The following is a 19557-nucleotide window of genomic DNA, read 5'->3' on the forward strand; positions in this document are numbered from 1 at the left end:
GGATGGGCTGGGAAGGGGAAAAGAAGAGGGATGTAATGGACTGGGAATGAGTCATGGGGAATCAGGGAGTGGATTGAGACACACACATACAAGAAATTCCCATATACCACCTCACCAAACATACCCACCCTCAAAAACCCAATTTGATTATTTAAATTGAAAAGGTTTTCGAATCCCTGATCACAGATTCTGCAGAAGAATTCTACAAAATCATAGTACCCATGGAGTTCTTTGAGATGAGCATTTGAATCTCTTGTCACTTACATATCACAGTATGATGAATTTGGATTCTCCATTGTCAAAATTGGTTTAAAATGCTAACGAATGAATGAATGCTTCTTTTATAGAGAAAATATCATGTCATTCATGCATTTAGGTTTTCATGTCGATTTGGTACGACTTCTTAGGTTTATATCTACAATAGACACAACCAACTAAAATGTTTATCATCAAACATCCAACTGAAATGTCTAAAATACCCTTCCTTGGTCATTTTACTCTAACGTCCGTTAAGTTTAGGGACCATTTTTCTGACTTTCTTAAAAACATTGTCCAAAGGGACTGAGAAACTATTAATCGTAAACTGATAACATACAATTTGAGGAATTTTACAGAGGATTGATTAAACTTTCCTGAAAACAACCCGCCCTTCTCGTTTGTATTCAACTTCATCTCTCTGGTGCATAATTATAAGAGCTCTTCTTACCCGCCAAAATGTAAATGGCAATCACCAAAACTTTTAACTCAGAAGAGATTTAGCTGTAAAAATGATATCTATCTACTGAACAATTAGCCAAAGTAACAATGTATATAACTTTACTGAGAATCATTTCTTAACTACACTTATCTCTAGCATCATACTCCAATACTACGTGAGTCATCCTGAGAACAATTGTAAGTCACAGACTCATAATGTCCTTTCTCCTCTGATAAGAAGGTAAAAGGACATGAACATTGAAATAAATACTTACTATTGATTCATTCATGCCCATTCTGGTGAGATCATCGATCGATCTTCTCTGTGATATTTGGTTTCCAATGCCTAGTCTTCTCTTTATCTGGGTTTCAGCTTGCTGTTTAAAGGGAACCAATGATTAATGGGAAGTCGGTGGGGGGTTTGGAATAGGAATAAGAATGAAGATCATAATGCATATGTACCGACCTTTATTTCATTAGCCATCTCACCAGTAAGATTCACTTGTTGATGTATTCCAGACTGTGCTGCGTCCATTGTGGAAACAGTAAAAAGTCTAACTGCTTCATTAACCAAATATCATGGTTCATAAAAGAGTGGCAAGTCAGTTATAGAGATTCTAACCACATAAAGGGAAAGACAAAAACTTGAGAAAACCTATGGCTTCGATCTAATTTTGTTAAAATCTCAAGTTTAAAGCCAGTACTTACAGTTTCATTTTAGCAAGTCCTCGCTTAACCTTACAATAGCTTCAAGCTGCCTTACAGTAATGGGTATAGCAGCAGCCTCACCAGTTTCATTTGCCTGCCGTCTCATGTCCTACAAGCATAATCATGATGATAGCTGCTATTGGTAAGCAGACTAGGGACCATCAGTCTTACACTTGATCTTCACAATTCACGTTATAATTTTCTGACCATCCAATAAATGTCCATTTCAAAACCCAAACTACTCCAGAATTGGAATACTTGATGGTAATCCCCAAGTTTCTCGCAATAAAAATGTAGCAATGTTTATGAAAGAACAGACTTCTGCTCAACTTAATAAAGAGAATTATGACATAAGCTAGTTCAAGAATACCTTTCTTATTTGGACATACTGATCCTGAAGCTTTGCTGCTGCAGATTCTGATAAACGGGGGTGGCATTCAACTCTACAATATTGTATATACCTGCCAAAATGGTAACTCAACAGTTGAGCATATCATAAATATTTAAGTAGCACTTTGTGAAGAACATATGCCCGAGTTCAATCGATATAAATACCTCTTCAGCCAATTCTCTTCTTTAGAAGCTTTGCTGTCACCTGAGACAGCATCTGCAGATACATGAACTTTCATGATATGGCTAGCAATAAGCTGCACAAATAGAAATTTAATTTCAAATACCGATTTAAGGGAATTTAATAGCTGAGCAAGGTGTGGTATATTACCTTGTCCTGACTGTACATCCTGACATCTTTAACAATAAAAATTAAATCAAATCTAGAAAGAATGGTTGTCTGCAAATCAATATTATCCTGGGCTGTCTGGAAGGAGAAAAACTTTGTTAGTTACTTAAGCAGAAACCACAGAATGACAATGAGAAACAAATCCAAGTAAAACAACAGATGCTGCAGTGACCTTAAGATCATCACAACGTCCTGATGGAGGGTTAGCAGCAGCAAGAACTGAGGTTCTTGAATTGAGAACAGTTGTTATTCCTGCTTTGGCAATGGATATTGTCTGCTGCTCCATGGCTTCATGAATAGCAACCCTAAGCCACACAAAGAAAAACTCTTAAGGAGCCATAATCATGAGATGGAGAAATTTAGTTTTCAAAATCTATTTATACTTTGAATTACCTATCCTCTGATCTCATTTTTTTAAATTCATCAATGCAAACAACACCACCATCTGCCAAAACCATGGCTCCTACTTCAAGATAAAATTCACGCTGATTTGGAAGGAAATGATGTCAGCAAACTAATTAATTCAAGTCAAATGGAATTTATTAATCAACTGGAAAATAATTTTGATGAGACCCCTAATATGCTGGTTTATGGTAGGAGACATAATGGTGCAAAGTAGAAGATTTTGGGTAGCTGGAAAGAAGGTTCTTTGTGCGTGTGGTTTGTTTAGGAGGGACAGATGGCATTAGGGGAATGGGTGACTGAAAAGTCAATAGCATAAAAGGAGAGACAAGGAGATTTGAGAGGATTTCAAAAAGAGAAAAGTGGAGAATGGGAGGTTGCTGGCGCACTATCTGGGAGGAGTTGGCCCTCCAAGACCAAAATTATCTTTGATTTCTTGTTTTGGTTTATGGTTTATTTGATTTCTTGTTTTGGCTAGTTTTGTTAAGTTTTTTGTTGCTGTGTATTTTGTGTTGCTGGAATATCAGTATAAGTGCTAGTGTTTCTGAATTTTGGCTACTGATTCTTGTTGCTTTCTGGGTTTAATTCAATTGTTTGCTTGCTATTTCTGTTGTGGTTGGTTGGCTTGGGATAGGTATCTATCAAATTTCCATGAAGTAAGGGGAAAGAATAAAATAAGCAGTATAAATTGTATCAACACAGAAGATCAAGAACTTACAGAACTGCTATCTCGGATCACTGAAGCTGTAAGACCAGAAGCTGATGAACCTTTCCCAGAAGTAGAAACAGCTGTAGGAGCTGTCTTCTCGACAAACTTAAGAAACTAATAAAGGTAAACATAAAATCAGCACTGTTGTGGCAAAAGAAGCAAGAGAATGAATTCTCTTGAATTAATTTTTATCATGCCTAGAGAAAAAAGGCTTACATATAAGTTAAGAACCTTTCAATTAGAGCAGGGATAAAACAGATCGCAAAGCAACCACCGAACAGTGACTTTAAAAAACCCATATGCCCAGAACTAAAAAAAATATACAATATTAACCTGTGATTTAGCAGTAGATGGGTCTCTGATAGGACCTGACCTGCAATCTGGACAAAACTACCAACACAATCCACACTCACACGCCAAAATCAATATTTAACGAAAAGAATCTGTTATATTAATCACCCTAAAAGCATACAGCCTTATCAATAAAGCTAACAGACCTTTCCTAGCAAAGCTCAACAACAAACAACAATTAACTCAGAAAGACAATGTAAAAACACCAGAAAATAATGAGTAACAGACTGACTTCGAGGGTCAGCCACCTCCCCAAACACTGACTTCGAGGGTCAGTAGCCTCCTTGCAATTTCACTCTCAAAATCTCGTTATCTCCCCTTTTCTCTTCTCCCCTTTTTATTCTATTTTGTCACCTGTATGTTCTAACTGAATTCTCCCCCATCCCCTCATATCCTGCCACCTGTTCCACAGATATTCCCTAAATATTCCCCCATAACAAATCCCAACTGCCTAATATTCCCCTACTTTCTACCACCACCCTTCATGTGGTACACCAGCTTTGTTTGATGCTCATCATTACCCTCCCCAAGGAGAACCACCTTGTCCTCAAGGTGAAATGTAGGAAACTGAAGGTGAATAATGTCAAAATCTTCCCATGTGTTTTCATAGGAAGGTAATCCCTTCCATTGAATCAGCACTTCCCACTGGCCATTCAGAAGTTTCCTTTTCTTGAGGACTGCTTCTGGCTCAAGTTGTAAAGTTAAATCCTCATTAAGAGCTGCCGGGAGAGGCTGGCTGTTGGGAACTTGGAATGTTGCTTTCTTCAACTGCGAAACATGGAATACATTATGAATGCGGGCTGAAGAAGGTAATGCTAACTTGTATGCCACAGCTCCAATCTTGTCTGTGATGACAAAAGGACCATAAAACCGCGGGCTCAACTTCTCATTATAGCGACGGGCTAAGGATCGTAACCGATATGGTTGTAACTTCAAGTAAACTGATTCCCCTATCTCAAATGTGACCTCTCGGCGATGTCGATCAGCATACATCTTCATGCGCCCTTGAGCCTTGAGAAGATTTGCCCGTAATTCTTCGATGATGTGATTTCGGTGCTGAAGTTGTTGGTCAACCTCATCAACTGGAGAAGTATGATCAGCATAACGTAATACGGTTGGAGGTTCACGACCATAGAGAGCTTTAAAGGGGCACATTCCTGTGGAACTATGATATGTGGTATTGAACCAAAATTCTGCCCATGGCACCCATTTGGGCCACTGCTGGGGATGACTATTGACAAAACACCGGAGGTAAGTCTCTAAGCAAAGGTTGACTACTTCGGTTTGACCATCCGTTTGCGGATGGTAAGCTGAACTCATGTTCAGTTGGGTTCCAGACTGCTTAAATAACTCAGCCCAAAAATTACTCATGAAAACCCTATCTCGATCGGATACAATGGTTCTTGGAAATCCATGCAACCTGATCACCTCTTGTACAAACAGGTCTGCTACTGTCTTGGCTGTATATGGGTGTTTAAGAGTGAGAAAGTGGCTATACTTGGTGAGCCGGTCAACAACAACTAGAATAGTATCAACTCCATGTGCTTTGGGCAATCCAATAATGAAATCAATTGAAATATCATCCCAAACCTGGTGAGGAATAGGTAAAGGTTGGAGTAACCCTGCTGGACTCAGAGCATCGTACTTATTCTGTTGGCATATGCTGCAAGCCGCTACAAATGCCTTGATGTCATTCTTCATTCCGTCCCAAAACACCACAATTGAAATTCGCTTGTATGTCTTAAAAAAACCAGAATGACCTCTAATTGGTAAAGTATGGAATTCCTGCAGTATCTGATCAATGTGAGGCCCTGATTTTGGTAAAACCAATCTGTTGTGATACATCAAATGGGGTCCCACCAGTCTGAAACGAGGGTGGCTGTTTGGGTCAATCAGGAGCTGTTGGATAATCTGCCGTAACTTGACATCTTGTTGTACGGCATCCTCAAAACTGTCAAGGCNAGTTTTTATTTAAAAAATTAAAAATTAATTGATTGTATGAAAACATGTTATATTTTATATTATTTATCGAAAATTTTATTAAAATATTTTATAGGAATTTTTCTTTTTTTGTATAAATTTGATGAAGCTTTATAAAAGATTATTGGTGAATTTTAAGGGACTTAAAATAATATTTATAAATTCAAGATGATTTTTCCAAAAAAAAAAGAAAGATATTTAAAGGTTGATAAAATTTAAGAACTTCATGCAAACCCTCATAGCTTTAAAACCTAACAATTGAACCCTCCACCAAGCCAAAAAGGCCAAGGCCAAAAACTCTTCCATATGATGAAATACCAAACCAATGCAGAAAACACATGAACATGCCCTTTGAACATCAAAACATGACTCCCCACAAAAATTTCCCCACATGAAACACATCGAATATGTAAAGCAGCGTTTCTCGATTGATCGTTATGGACATCATACACTTTCAGTTGCAACTATATTTATATATATACTTTCTTATTAAGATAAAATGCATACTGGTTTATATATACATTATAATGGCCGATGGCCAATGGCCAAGACTTTCTTAGGAGTTACAGCATTCATCTTCACTTAGCATAGACATAAACTAGCACTTCCATATAATTAGGTCCCCTGGTAAGTAATTCCTCTAATCTAATGGGGAAAATTGTTACATCTATGTCAACAATTCTAGATCAAGTAGCCTTCCTGTTCCAAGTACCAAATTGCACCTTCGGCTGCGTGCTCCGCAGCGGCTTTCTTCTTTGTCTTAGGTGCCCCGAAGCACTCCAAAACGATATTCGGAGCTCCTTCTATTTCCACTATAACCTTGAAAGTAAACCTGCAGAAAATTTTGATTCAGAATCTTCAGCATATGCCAAGCTGCAAAGGAATTTCATTCTTTAGGTCTCAGGGCTGCTTAAATTATATCTCGAGTGATATAAAATTTTACTCTTCCGTGGCAAGTCTAACGGTAAAAGCCCGCTGATGTATGTATAGTTTACAATGCTATACAAGACGAAAAATAAGGATATGATTTGTGGAGCAGAAATTAAGCAGACTATCAATGCGTGTTGAGCTAATGAGATCCTGGAATCTAATTAATTTTTTCAACAGACTTCCGAAATTCTTCTAAACGACAATTGAGAGATTCATTTCATATTTCTCGCTAGCCCTGATGAAGAAATATGCCAAACAAATCGGTTCCTTGCATCTTGGATAATGCAATGTCAAGAAATATGTAGATTACAAATGGATACAACGCTTCAAAATAACAATTTCTATCTGAACTATGGAGCCTTGCTATCAATTAAATTTTAAGAACAAAAATATTGGCATCAAGGTTGAAACTTTGACTAATTGCTCAGTAAAAATTGAGTTCTGAAAAAGTAGAGTTCATATAACTCAAATCAGTCAAATTAATTGTCATAGATCATGGACTTACGATTTCAAGTGGCTTGGTCCTTCCTCTTCGCAACATTCAAAAAGAGGGGGTTTCCAACAGTTAGCAGCACAGATTTCGTACAAATGTGATCTTGCTGATTTGTTGGCTGATCCACCTGATAAACCGTAAGTCAGAGACTATAAGCAGTGATCCACACAGTTGATACCAAGCAAGTGAAATAACAAATACATATATACCTGAAGCCTCCGAGTCAGTGTCACCACTAGGATCTGAAATGGTCTCACTTGGCTGTCGTCTGACTTCTTTAAAAGCAAGCGAGGACCATCTATTAACAGGAGTAATGGAGGGTGAAGAAATATCAGACACATCACTTCAGAACAGATGTCAAGTCACCATTGCTTCCACAAGATTCAAACCCATATCATCAGGAACAACACATCTATGGAGTTTCATCAAATCAATCAGTGGCTCCATCTTGCAACTAGATTTTAAAACTCCTCCAAAGGTTTAGACTTGGGCGTGAACCTTTTGCCTGCACATCCATATCAATGAAATTCAAGTGATGATTCAATGGAAACGTTGCAATGGAGGTGTTGACTCAGCATGACCAAAGTTTGGTGATGATTAATACAACTAAATAATAAGTTACAAAACACCAGCTTGGCACAGATTTTCAGATGTTAGCTACACAGAAATGTTAAGAAACAAATCCCAGAATGTCCTAATACCACATACTATTTGTACATTAATAATACTAGTAGAACTGTTTATAGGAGAAAAGATGGTAGTATTCAACACTAAAATTCACTTATGCCAGTACCACTTGACTCACTCTTCTCTATTACGACATTCTTTCAATCCAAGCATATTTGCAAAATCAATACACACATGCACTGACAAACAAGAGCATCTGATACATCAATTGGTGTGCAGCTAGTTACCATATTGTGGTATGATTTTTCTTAAGTGCAAGTTAACATGAAATTTCTTGTTTATCCAATGTGAAACAGAACCGGTAAACTGTGCTACAAACAATATTCTTTCCAAGGGTGTCAAATTAAGTAATCATCCACAGAGGCATACTAATTTCATGGGGATAGACAGCATGTGTGACAAACCAGAGAGAATCAGCATACAGCTTTTACCTTCAATCTGCGAAGAGTTTTTGTGAAGCAATCCTAATAGCAGCTTTTTTTTTGGATTAGAGGCAGCAATGCAAAGCTGTAGATCTCTCCAGTTACTTTCCCTCAACTAAAAATGTTGTCCCTTTTTTCTGGCTGGAAACTGCAATGCAAGTCATAATATTGGCAAACTTCCTGTAGTTCCCTATAGGATTTAGTGCAGCCGGAAAAGCTCATGACTGGTTCCAAAAAGGATAGCATTATTTTCCACACTGTGCTCAAATTAAACCCAGAGTCAAGCAGGATGGCACCCATACAAGATTCTACCAAGTCACCAAGAGCCTGAATCAACAAATGAAACCATGTTGAAATTTTACCCTTTTCAAATGTAAAACAAATAAGTTAAACTTAAAACAAAAAATAACAATTAGCGAGGATATCTAGGTTAATTTTTATACTCCCGTTTTGTTTTTATTTTGGGTAGGGGTTGTTTCCCTTCATTATACAGACAGTACTTTTATTTTATAGATTATAAACCTTCAGTGGAAAGAGGAAAATAACAACTTAGGAACTCATAATATGATACATGGAAGACAAGGAAGTCAAGAAAATAATAATAAGAAAAAAGGGGTAACGGTGTCTACCTTTGGACATTTGTGCCCTTCAATTAAATTCTCTCGTGATGAAGAAGTTTTTATAAACTTCACATAATTGTTTATAGCCTCGGAGAGGCCATTTGAATCAAACATAAGAAAGTTGTGCAAGGACCGATCCACGGCAACATTTGCAAAGGCTTATTGTTCACTAACACTGAACTCAAATCTGTCAAATCCAGGCTTCAACTTGGGTAGGTCGAAAAAAGATATGAAGTAATTAAGTAATCCAAGACTGCATCTCCAAGGAACTCCAATCTCTGGAGAAAACCATTAAAGTATTACACATAACAGCATCATCAACATAAAATGTAAGCTAGTCAGACAGGCAAGACATGATATCTAGAATATTAAATCAAGTCACACTACCAGAGGAGAGAAAAGGTACAGTGCATACCTGAGCAGCCTCCACCATGTTGGGTGTAAGAAGGATGCAAAAATGCCTGTAAAAGCAAGCCTTTATGGAGAAACTGATATCCTAAGAATTTCAAGGGCAGCCATTCCAAAGAAGGGACGTCAGCGACAAGTAGCTTCGGCTTGCCAAGCAAGCATTAGTAACTTGTGAACTTTCAAACTTCACTTGTATGCCAATCCATCTAAGAAATGCAGTTGCAGCTTTGAAGCCACTATCAACTATGAATGCTCCAACAAGGGCTTCAACAACGTCAGCAATTGTTTTCTTATGTAACCAGTGGTGACCTTTACTACATCTGATTTCACCAGAATTTGCATCATCTGCTGCATGACCTTTTTTTTTAGAATGAATTTTTTTCTCTGTTTCCTTGCTACAAATTTTAGTGCAACGATGGCCCAAAGCAAAGAATTGGCACGGATCAAATGGTTGATCACGTATATATACCTAAAACAGGTGTAAGTTACAAATATTTAGGATGTAAAATACAATTTACACATACTTAAGTTTACCTCCTAGTTGAAATTATTTCATTCCGTGTAGACTTAACATCAACTCCAAAAGTTTAAGTTTATGCAGAAAGGACCAAAAATCATATTTAAACTCCAATACACTCCCTCATGGTCAAATTTAATTAATGGTCTGTTACATGCTCTCAAACATAAACCTATACTATATCCTATAGAATAACTTCTTTCAGGATTTAAACACAAGATCTCTCAATCAAATAGACTCTACCATGTTGAGTAACCATTCATACCAAAAGTTTAGACTCATAGGAAAAGATACAACAATAATATTCAAATTGTAACACTGCAGTTGTAAGTAGAAAGTCAAAAGACTTATTCATGGACACACAGACACATAATCTTATACTTAAGAGACAGTATGGTTGACACTGTTTATAGTCAGTATTCAGTAGTTTGCAGACCTTGCAGAATCATGTAACACCACCAGCAATTGTTAAGGTAACCACAAAAACTAAGAAAATTGATGCAAAATGATATGTTATATACAGTACAATTAGAACATGAGCATGCCATGATTATTCAGCAATAGGAAATATGATAGGTCAATCTGTCAATTCCAAAACAAAGATCAAATCCAACGATCTAATCCTACCTGTAAATTACTTTTCGTTGCCAGCTTGAGCAAATTGGAATTATTTACAGCATTAGAGCGCCTCCGAGTAAGCTCTCCTTCATCAAGGGTGTCATGCAAGAGAAAAAGATGCCGTGCAACAGCAAATTTAAGGAAGACATCGCCAAGTATTTCAAGCCTTTCAAGTGAAAAGCGCTCCTGGCATTTCTCTGTGGTTAGGGCTTCTAGAACCTAAATGAATTTAAGCCATCAGCAACACATAAGGTTTAAGTCTTTATATACAGTTAAGAAAAAACAGGCATTATCTGACTAGCACAATGAAGCCAGTACTGGGGAGTCAAAATAAAACCCCGAGTGTTTAGGCCTTACCCTGTCGGCACTAATTTCAGCTCCCTCAGAAAATGAGGCAGATAATACTTGCTTCAGTTCAATGGCTACAAGCAAGTTTTCCAGCCGATGCATGATTGATGGCAACAAAGATACTGAACTCCCAATATCTTTAGAGAACCCTCTTATCTTCAGTTGACAAAGCTCAGGAGGCATATCATAGAAGTATTCGTCCAGTTCATGTGATTCTGTTGGACAATCAGAATAGCATAAGCCCAAATTTTTTTTTTTTATATATATGTGTGTGTGTGTGTGTGTGTGTACATGAAGCAAATAGAAAACAAGCAGAAGAAATAAATAGAAGGGGGCTGGGAAACAGAATATTAAACTTCTCCCTAATTGTCACCCTCCCACCCAGTAACTTATTTTGGGATGCATTTCAGTAAAAAGTATAATTTACATATTTAGAACAAAATTGACACTAAAAAAATTATAATGCAAAAAAGAAAAACAAATTAAAGAAGTACCTGTGTCCTCTGGCTTTCGGTTGTGTAGCAAATTGTGCAAACGAAAAAGTGGTTTTGCATGCAGAAGAGGTTGTCCAGGATATTTAAGATTAATATCATACCTGATGAGAAATATTTAGCGAAAAAAGGAATTTAATAATACAAGTATGAATGTAATGAAAGTCAGGCCTCTATATTCTTTATCAGAGTTACATTGTCCTTAGATATACAGGAAAGTGTTAGCAAATAAGCAGGCATGGACTGTAACACACAACCTTTCTGGAGGATATCAAACTGATTAGCTGTAATAACTATTATGATAGTAGTAGAGTATCAGGGAGATTAGTTACCTACCGTTTAATCAAGTGCTCCACATGGTTTGTAGGGCCTGAATCCTTATATGGACTGTAACCATTCTTTTCCCAAACAACGTTAGAGACAAAGTAGAACGAATCCTTGTGTCGGGCATATATTAAACTATTCTCAACATCACTTATACTCCAGCAACCATTATCAAGTTGCAAGTGTTCATCAGAAGGAAAAAAAATTGTGCCTTTACAACTGGGTGGTTCCCTGAACACTGGAGATGATAAACACGTTCTGACAATCTTCCAGTCTACAGTAACTGTGCTTGCATTTTCATGAAAAATGACTGGAAGCAACAGGTAGAAGGTTGATGAGTTTGATTCATAATCTTCCTCTCCTAAGGAAACATAATCAGAAATGAATTTTGATCGGTCAAGGATGACCTTCAAGAACATTTCTTGGAAATGCTGCGCCTGAATAATCTGTAAGGATATAAAATGAGAATACTTTAAATAAGTTCATCATAACTGTGAACATATCAAAACTACTGTTACCTCATCTTTAGTAAATTCTGCAACTCCTGATGGGACAAACTCTGTCTTCACAGTTCTACCACGAGCAAGGTGAAGATCAAGTTCCATTTTCTCGGCCTCTTGAGGAAGAGGTGACTTGACAAAAAGTCCAAAATCTTTATAGATTCTATCCTTGGGATCCGGAATAAATTGAAAATAGTATGAATTAAGATAGACAGGATTCTCTGACTTGGCCCAGGATTCTTTAAGTATGGGAGGAACTAACATCTCATGCCTTCCTCCTCTTGGAATCTCATTCTCACCTGCCAACAGACAAAATCAAAGAGATAAAATTTGAAATTGATGCAAATAGGAAAATTGTTGTTCTAAAATAAATAGCACTGCCTCAACCTTCGCAGCCATCAGAATCAGAAGAGTCCAGCTCTCCATCCTCCTCATTGTCATTGCCTCCATCTGGCAAAAGATAATCATTTAAAGCACCCAACTTATGCAATTCTTCTATCGCTTTCAGACAAGCATCTTTCTTAGCAGCTTCAATTGAAGATTGGGGTGTACCAACGATTCGGTGTGTTGGAGCATTAGAAGGTAAAATTATGTGACAAACAGTTCCCCCTAAATCATCAAAATAATAAAATTTTGGCTTGGGATTATAAAACCTGCAAAAATGGATCAAACATCTGAACAAGTATGTATACAAACCATGGATTGGCCACACAAGTTTAGTGGTTGAAACAATGATTTTGAAACATAGGTACAATTAAATGCTGAAGGACATACTCATCGTGTGGGAGTTTTGAACAATATTGGTGAAGTAAAGAGATGCTATATCCAGCACTAGCAGAAGCGCCAGATGATTCAACTATATATTGTCTTTCCTCAGAAAAACTGAAACTCTCAATAGATGTTCTGCCTGAAATTTCCATATTCATCCGATTTTCATCCTTTTCAAAATCTTTTATCAATTCTACCTCCCTCTGGTTTCCACTGCAATATTAAGAACAAAGGTTACTCTAGTTGAGAGAGAAAACAAGTATTTGATGATTGGACTTTCATATATCATGTACTTCAGAGAAACACCTGTCCACCAAAAATGCATATTCGGATTGAGGCATTCGAGCACGACCTCTGGATTGTATAAAGCTAGAAACAGTTTCTGGAAGATCAAACCGTATGACGAGGCAGCATGTCTGAATATCAAGTCCTTCTTCACCAACTTTAGTTGCAATTAAAAGATTCAACTGCGCAATCAGCAAATCTGATTTAATAATCCACATAAAGATGAAGAAATGGAGAGGATGGTCCATACCATCATAAGATAAGAACTATATGGTTCTTATAAGTTCTCGTAACGCCTATTTATGATATGGATCCTCAATTTTTTGGCCAACAGTCTCTAGGTCAAATATAAAAAATGGAAGTGTATGTTATGCCGAATACACGTTGCTTTACACATCCTGAAGTGCCAACATCAATGACAAAATTAGCAACCAAGACTACCACTTTTCCTTGTCTTCATTATAGTTCCTCACTTCTCACTCATTTCAAACTTTAAATAATAATTTTTTTTTTTCCAGAGAAACTTTTAGACATACTCAGGTAAAGGGACAAAAAAAGTATTACAGTTCAAAGACTTTTAATATTCCATCATTAGAAAAGCCATGTGGGTAAGACTTTACAAAAATGTGAATTGAGAAGCATTACCTCACCACAACGAAACTTCTCAAGAATGCTCTTCATGGTTTTCCGTGACATACTCTTCAATCCAGCATGGACTCCAACAAGAAAATGGCACTTCCAATAAGCTAAAAACTTAAGCTTTTGCAGTATATATGACAAGGTTCTTGCTGTAATAATCCTATTTACAAAAACTATACATTTCATATTTGGTTGTTGCCTGGAATAGAAAAAATAAACATCCATCAGAATAAATGCCCACAGATTTATGCACAGCACATAGACATACACATAGATATATCTATATATATACGCATTGATCTGCCATCATTAATCCTATCTACAAAACTATATATTTCATATTTAATTGCAACCCTATTTATAGATAGATACACGATAAAGATTGGCCATAACAATCTTATTTAAATGCGTACACATTGGTAAGTATATAATTATATGAAAATGGTCAACGATTAGGAAGAGACAAGAAGACAAGATATTCATTTGAAGAAAGATACAATTTCTAATCCAAAGAAAGCTATATATATATATTTTTTAAAGCTATCACCCAAAGGACTTTAGACTATCACTTCTATATACGCCCCGAAGTTCACAGCAGACATGAACAGGCATTGATCAGGCAACGATGATCACCACCTACCTCCAGAGAAAAAAATAAAAAGGAGTGCAATCAAGAAATTGCTCTAGAACATCAACCTTTTTCACGTCAGTAAACAGAAAATCATAATACATAAGTTCATATATGTCACTAAGCAAATTTTTAATCACTTGTAAAAATGCATAGGTTGCAACATCTTGTTAAGGGGAACACAAGCAAAAATGGTATTTGTTTACAAGCAACAAAGCTAAACAAAAAAATGTTAGATAAGATCCCCCAAGAAACATGTTAAATAAACAATATAATAAAGAAAGCTTAAACCACTCTAAGAGCAACCTGAAGGAGGAGAGAATTCCAATAAGACGCAAAAGCTTTTCTGAGAAAAACGGCTCCTTTAAAATCTCTATACAAGACAGTTCAGAGGCAATGCCATCTACAAGGGTAGCAATAACAAGATTCAAATGACTAATTAGACCAAAAATGATCATTGAATTTTACACAGTATGCTCTTTTGAACTTATAATTAAGCATAATTGAAAATCAAAATTAACAATCTTACTTAGCTGATTCATGCAAAAGCTATAGTAGCAAGAAGATTTATAAATATCTATGTACTATATAAATAGAGAAACAGCTAAAAGATAGCTGAAGCTTCAATGAAACAATTTCTAGATAGATTATTGTACCTCCTGTGCAAGCAGAAGCAAAGACGTCAGCAGCCTTGGATAAAAAACTATATAAAGAGTCGTCCATGGAATTTCCTTCTGCTTCTATTAATTCATTCCTCACAGATGGATCACCACTCAATAGACTGTCACTAGCCTTAAAAAGGAGTAAAGAAAACCGATAAATTAAAGTGTAACACCAACTGCCAATGGAAAAATTGGCAACAGTGACTGAAATTCAGATGATGCAAAATTGCAAAAGACTGACTAAAAAAAAAAAAAAAAAATCCAACAGCTGAAGTATTTTTGCTTCTTTCACACACACACATAAATCTTTTAGATATATTATAATGACCCAAATTCACTGAAGAGAATAAATCCTGCACTTTACCAGATTTGGACAAATTAGTAACATAAATCCACAATGGAATATCACGATAATAAATAAATTAGTAATCTCAAGGAGAACGGCAGAAAACTAAATAAATAGAATCAAGAAATCAGTTTTGATGCTAAAAGAGCTTACTAGCCGTGCTCCCCAAACTCCGAGATTTTCCAAACAATACATGAAGTTATCATGCAATCTGCTGATCTGCTTTTTTATATTCCGAAGACTTTGAACATCATGTCTCTCCCTGCTAAGTGTTGATAGGCACTGCTCTTACAACAAAGCATTAGCGACAAGTAAAAAGCTTGTTTGAATGAGAAGAATAGAACAAAATGACCAGCTACAACAATATACCTCGCCTTTTATCTCTGAAAGTTTTTTAACATAAATCATGTAGGAGCTAGAACCGCCATTTACAACAGGACCATATGGATATACTTTTACAACAGGTGATGCTACAAATCTTTTCAGATCTAACTTATCTTCAACTGAATACACCTACAAGATAGAGGTAAAAGATTCAGAGGTCAACAATGGAAAACTTGAGCAACTAGATTAGTATAATTACATGATTTGCTACAATGAAGTCCAACAATGCCTAGCTATAAGCACGTAAATAGAATTTGGATGGAAATTGAAAATCACATTTAGAACAAGTTCCATTTTAAAAAGCTTAAAATGAGTGATTGTACATATCAAATTTAAGACAGAAAGTATTAAAGATCTATATATATCAGTTTACACTCCAGTATAAAGATCTTTACAAAAAAGAGATGCAAGGATCTTTTGGAGAACAATAAAAGAGCTCGCTTAATATCATCAAAATTACCTTTACCCTTCATTTTATAATTTTTTTTTTTTTTGTTGGTGCAGGGCTTATCAGAGGAATGCTTGACCAAGACGTTAGCCTTCACCATGGGACAAACAATGGACATGTGGCGGACAGATCTTTTAGAGCATTCATAAGGTTGTAAAAATAATTATTCAACCATTCATATGACTAATCAGCAAAGTTTGAGGTTTTATGCAAGCTGCATTAGAAATTGTCTGCTAATATAAATGATATTCATACACTGCTACCAAGCAACACGAAATCCGAAATCTAAATAGATATTTACTTTTATTACAGTTTAATAATCAGTAAACATTATATTTACTTTTATTACAGTTTAATAATCAGTAAACAGTAATTTTAACGCATAGATTTTGTTGCACAGGGCAACTATGACTCGTTCCAAATCCCATGAGATCTAAGGTAAACAACCAGAGAAGAGGGGTAGATGAATAAAATGTTAGAAAATAAGTCTAAATGGGTTAGTAGGACTGATACAACTCAGCTGATAAATTGTCAGACCGGCCAAGGTTGAGTGTGCATCAATGCACCACAATAGCATCGATATGCTGGGCTAGACTTGGTGTACGTCTAACTGTACCACAATCCACAAGCCACAGAACACCTCAGTGCTAGTAAGCTAGATGGAAAACCTAAAAGAATAAGTATAATGTACAATCTTTTCAAATGTACAGTGAAAAGATAAAAAGAAAAATATATATTTGAACTCAGCAGACAGCCACACAGTATTTCAAGGCCCAAGGCAAAGACCGTGTATATTTGTAGAGCAGGGATGCTTCCAGGGATTGAACAACAGCACAAAAACAATTCTATGCTCCAGAGAAGACATTTATAATTGAGCTTGGGCACAGTTAGTTAACAACACTGGCCTCAAAAACAATAAGAATTTCATAAACCTAAGTTACATCCAAATACACAGTTTCTACGACTCACCTTAGCATCGAGTATATATTCAAGACTATTAATGCTTTTGGGTAAATTTGCTTGATTCGAAGCTCCTGAAAGAGTAACATATACGCATGAAGAAACTATGAAACCAAGTAACTGCAACTTTGCAAACCCATACTATACGTCTACTAAGTTTGACAGCCAATAGAAAGATCAGTCCTAGATGCAGGTTATATGACATGGGAATCCAAAAATCCAAAAATTATTCAGAGTAACTTTACCACGCCGTACATTATGTTTTACTTTTTTCTTAAAAAAATGGATTCATAAAGAAACAAGGAGTCATATGCAAAGACAATATTCCACCATAAACCATCCCATATAAATGACAGGAGGAATTCATCATAGGTCTCTCAGAAAAACCCTAGGACATAAAGTATTGCAGGCTGACAATTTGGAGCAGATGTATTGTCAAGTTGATTGCGTACAAGAACTCCCAGACTTCTCAACTATATAGTTATACTACAAACTCTAAAGAGAATGGAAAAGCTATGCATTTATGGCCTGTGAATAGCAAAGAGTCCGTTACAATGCTGTTTCTAGTTATCATTCTCTTCTCACAATTAAATCTCAATCTTCGTTTAATCTTTGTCTCATATTTTCATGCCTCCTAGGGATCTTAATAATAGATGGCTCAATTGTACGAATAAGCTTTTCCAATGCAAGTAAAATTTTCTCGTACCTGTTGTCAAGGCAATCATATTGCAAATTCAGTAGCTAATATTGGTTATGATAGCTTCAAAGATTAGAAAGAAGAAAGAATTTCAATATTTTCCCTTATCCTATTCTTATCATTTCCAAAATACACATTTGTTCCCTAGGGTGAAAAAACTATTATATTTTATTCAATTATTTTTTAAATCCCTTAAGTTTGTTAATTTAACTAAACACCTCAAAAAAAGTTTAGAAATTGACAAAAACATCCCCACCACCCACATTTGCAAGATTCCGACCACCACCGCCAGAAGGTGGCCGGAATCTGGTATAATGACGTACTACCAGCTGGATTTGGCCGATGGTACGCCGATATAGTCTTTTTTTACTAGATCTATGACCAAAGATATGGTCGTTGACGGCCAGATCTTTGGCCATAGCTAGTTGCCAATGACGGTCAAGATATGGTCGTCGTTGACCATCAACAATGGTCATATCTTTGGCCGTCATTAAAAACCAAACGCGGCTAGATCTGGCCATCAATTGCCAGATCCAACCGTAGATCTGGCATTTTCCGACCAGATCCATGGTGGATCTGGCTGAAAAAGGCTATCTCGACGCACGACAGGCCATATCTAGCAGGTCATCCGTCGATACGGCAACTCTGGCCACCCTCCAGCGGTGGTGGTTGGCTGCCAGTATTTAATGGGTGGGTGGGGGTATTTTTGTAATTTTTAACGTTTTTATTATAGGGATGTTTAGTAAATTAACAAACCTAGAGGGTGTTTTTGTTAATTTTTAAATCCTACCTCGTTATTCCCACCCAACTCTTATTATTTCAAAAATACTATTCTAAATACTAAAACAAACACACCCCTAGGAGTCCTCATGCTTTCAAGATTTGAAAGTAAAAGAAAAAAGATCCACATAAACTCTAAGAAAACTCCTTCTTTAAACTTGACCTTCCAACAAAAATGCATACATGCACACAAATTTTCAAACAATTAAAACTCAAAAGTTCAGGAGAAAAAGGGGAAATGTGTTACCTTTCCCTATAACTGGAGATGCAATCATGCCAAATATTCGAGGCATTTTCATTGTAGACGTAAAAATCTATCTGTACGGAAAGAAAGTTTGATCCCATGAGGTTAAGACCACTAGCAATCTGTTGTACATGCACACATAGAGAAACAAATGTGAAGCGACGGAAAACACCAGGGTAGTGTTCACCGTAGGCACTCCAACGCTCAAGTCAGCAAGGCTGAAAGGCTGATTTAGTGAGGGCTAAGGAATAGAGAGGTCACCAGAAGTCTAGTAGGGGACTGTGACTACGGTTGTGATGTGAAGTTCTCAAGCTAGAATTTCGGGGTCTGTAGGTGTAGTGTAATCTACCTTGTAAGAAGGCTAACCTCTGTTTAAATAGTGATTGTCCAGTCTCCCAATCCTAGCAAGATTGGGAGTTCTCATAGTGATCTGTTTCCTCCAGGGATATATCCTTTGATCCCCTTATCCTGGCATGAAAGGGAGTTCAAGTATGACTCTGACACAGACCTTGGGGGAGTTGGGGTGGTAGTGGACTACTTTACCAGTGTTCGAATAGGAATGTGATCTGTAGGTGACCATGGGCTCTGAATTAGTTTATAGATCCAGGAAGTGAATTGGGACTAGGAGGCTTGTGTCTGTACGGTTTGGGCCGACTGTACCTCGTATCAATTGGGCCTAATCCGGTGAGTTTTAGATTGGGCCGTATCGGGGTTGGGCCTGGTCTTTTCCTTATTGTCAGACCCGTTTTCCAATTTAGGCCGAGGACGATTTT

The 19557-nt window shown here is 36.7% G+C and overlaps 2 protein-coding genes across 2 annotated transcripts; both read right to left on the reverse strand.

Annotated features, from left to right (window-relative positions):
* Nucleotides 1-482: 482 nt before the first annotated feature.
* Nucleotides 483-5556, reverse strand: LOC116110854. Its single transcript, XM_031397064.1, is given in 14 exon segments — nt 483-706; nt 972-1073; nt 1163-1267; nt 1379-1513; nt 1775-1865; nt 1960-2051; nt 2126-2221; nt 2316-2448; nt 2537-2628; nt 3264-3368; nt 3588-3644; nt 3727-3756; nt 3974-4024; nt 4146-5556. Coding segments are annotated over 14 exon segments (2478 nt in total). The 5' UTR covers nt 5451-5556; the 3' UTR covers nt 483-622.
* Nucleotides 5557-6006: 450 nt separating this feature from the next.
* Nucleotides 6007-18839, reverse strand: LOC116110855 (dicer-like protein 4). The gene is given in 23 exon segments (XM_031397065.1): nt 6007-6417; nt 7021-7135; nt 7218-7351; nt 8230-8444; nt 8747-8898; nt 8901-9020; nt 9156-9266; nt 9269-9614; nt 10290-10499; nt 10638-10843; nt 11123-11223; nt 11456-11889; nt 11962-12242; nt 12331-12596; nt 12718-12924; nt 13018-13178; nt 13642-13834; nt 14570-14666; nt 14920-15055; nt 15425-15553; nt 15641-15784; nt 17073-17137; nt 18788-18839. Coding segments are annotated over 23 exon segments (4026 nt in total). The 3' UTR covers nt 6007-6266.
* Between the last annotated feature and the right edge of the window lie 718 nt (nt 18840-19557).

The sequence above is a fragment of the Pistacia vera genome, unplaced genomic scaffold, assembly GCF_008641045.1.
Source record: "Pistacia vera cultivar Batoury unplaced genomic scaffold, PisVer_v2 Contig617, whole genome shotgun sequence".
Classification (NCBI taxonomy): Eukaryota; Viridiplantae; Streptophyta; class Magnoliopsida; order Sapindales; family Anacardiaceae; genus Pistacia; species Pistacia vera.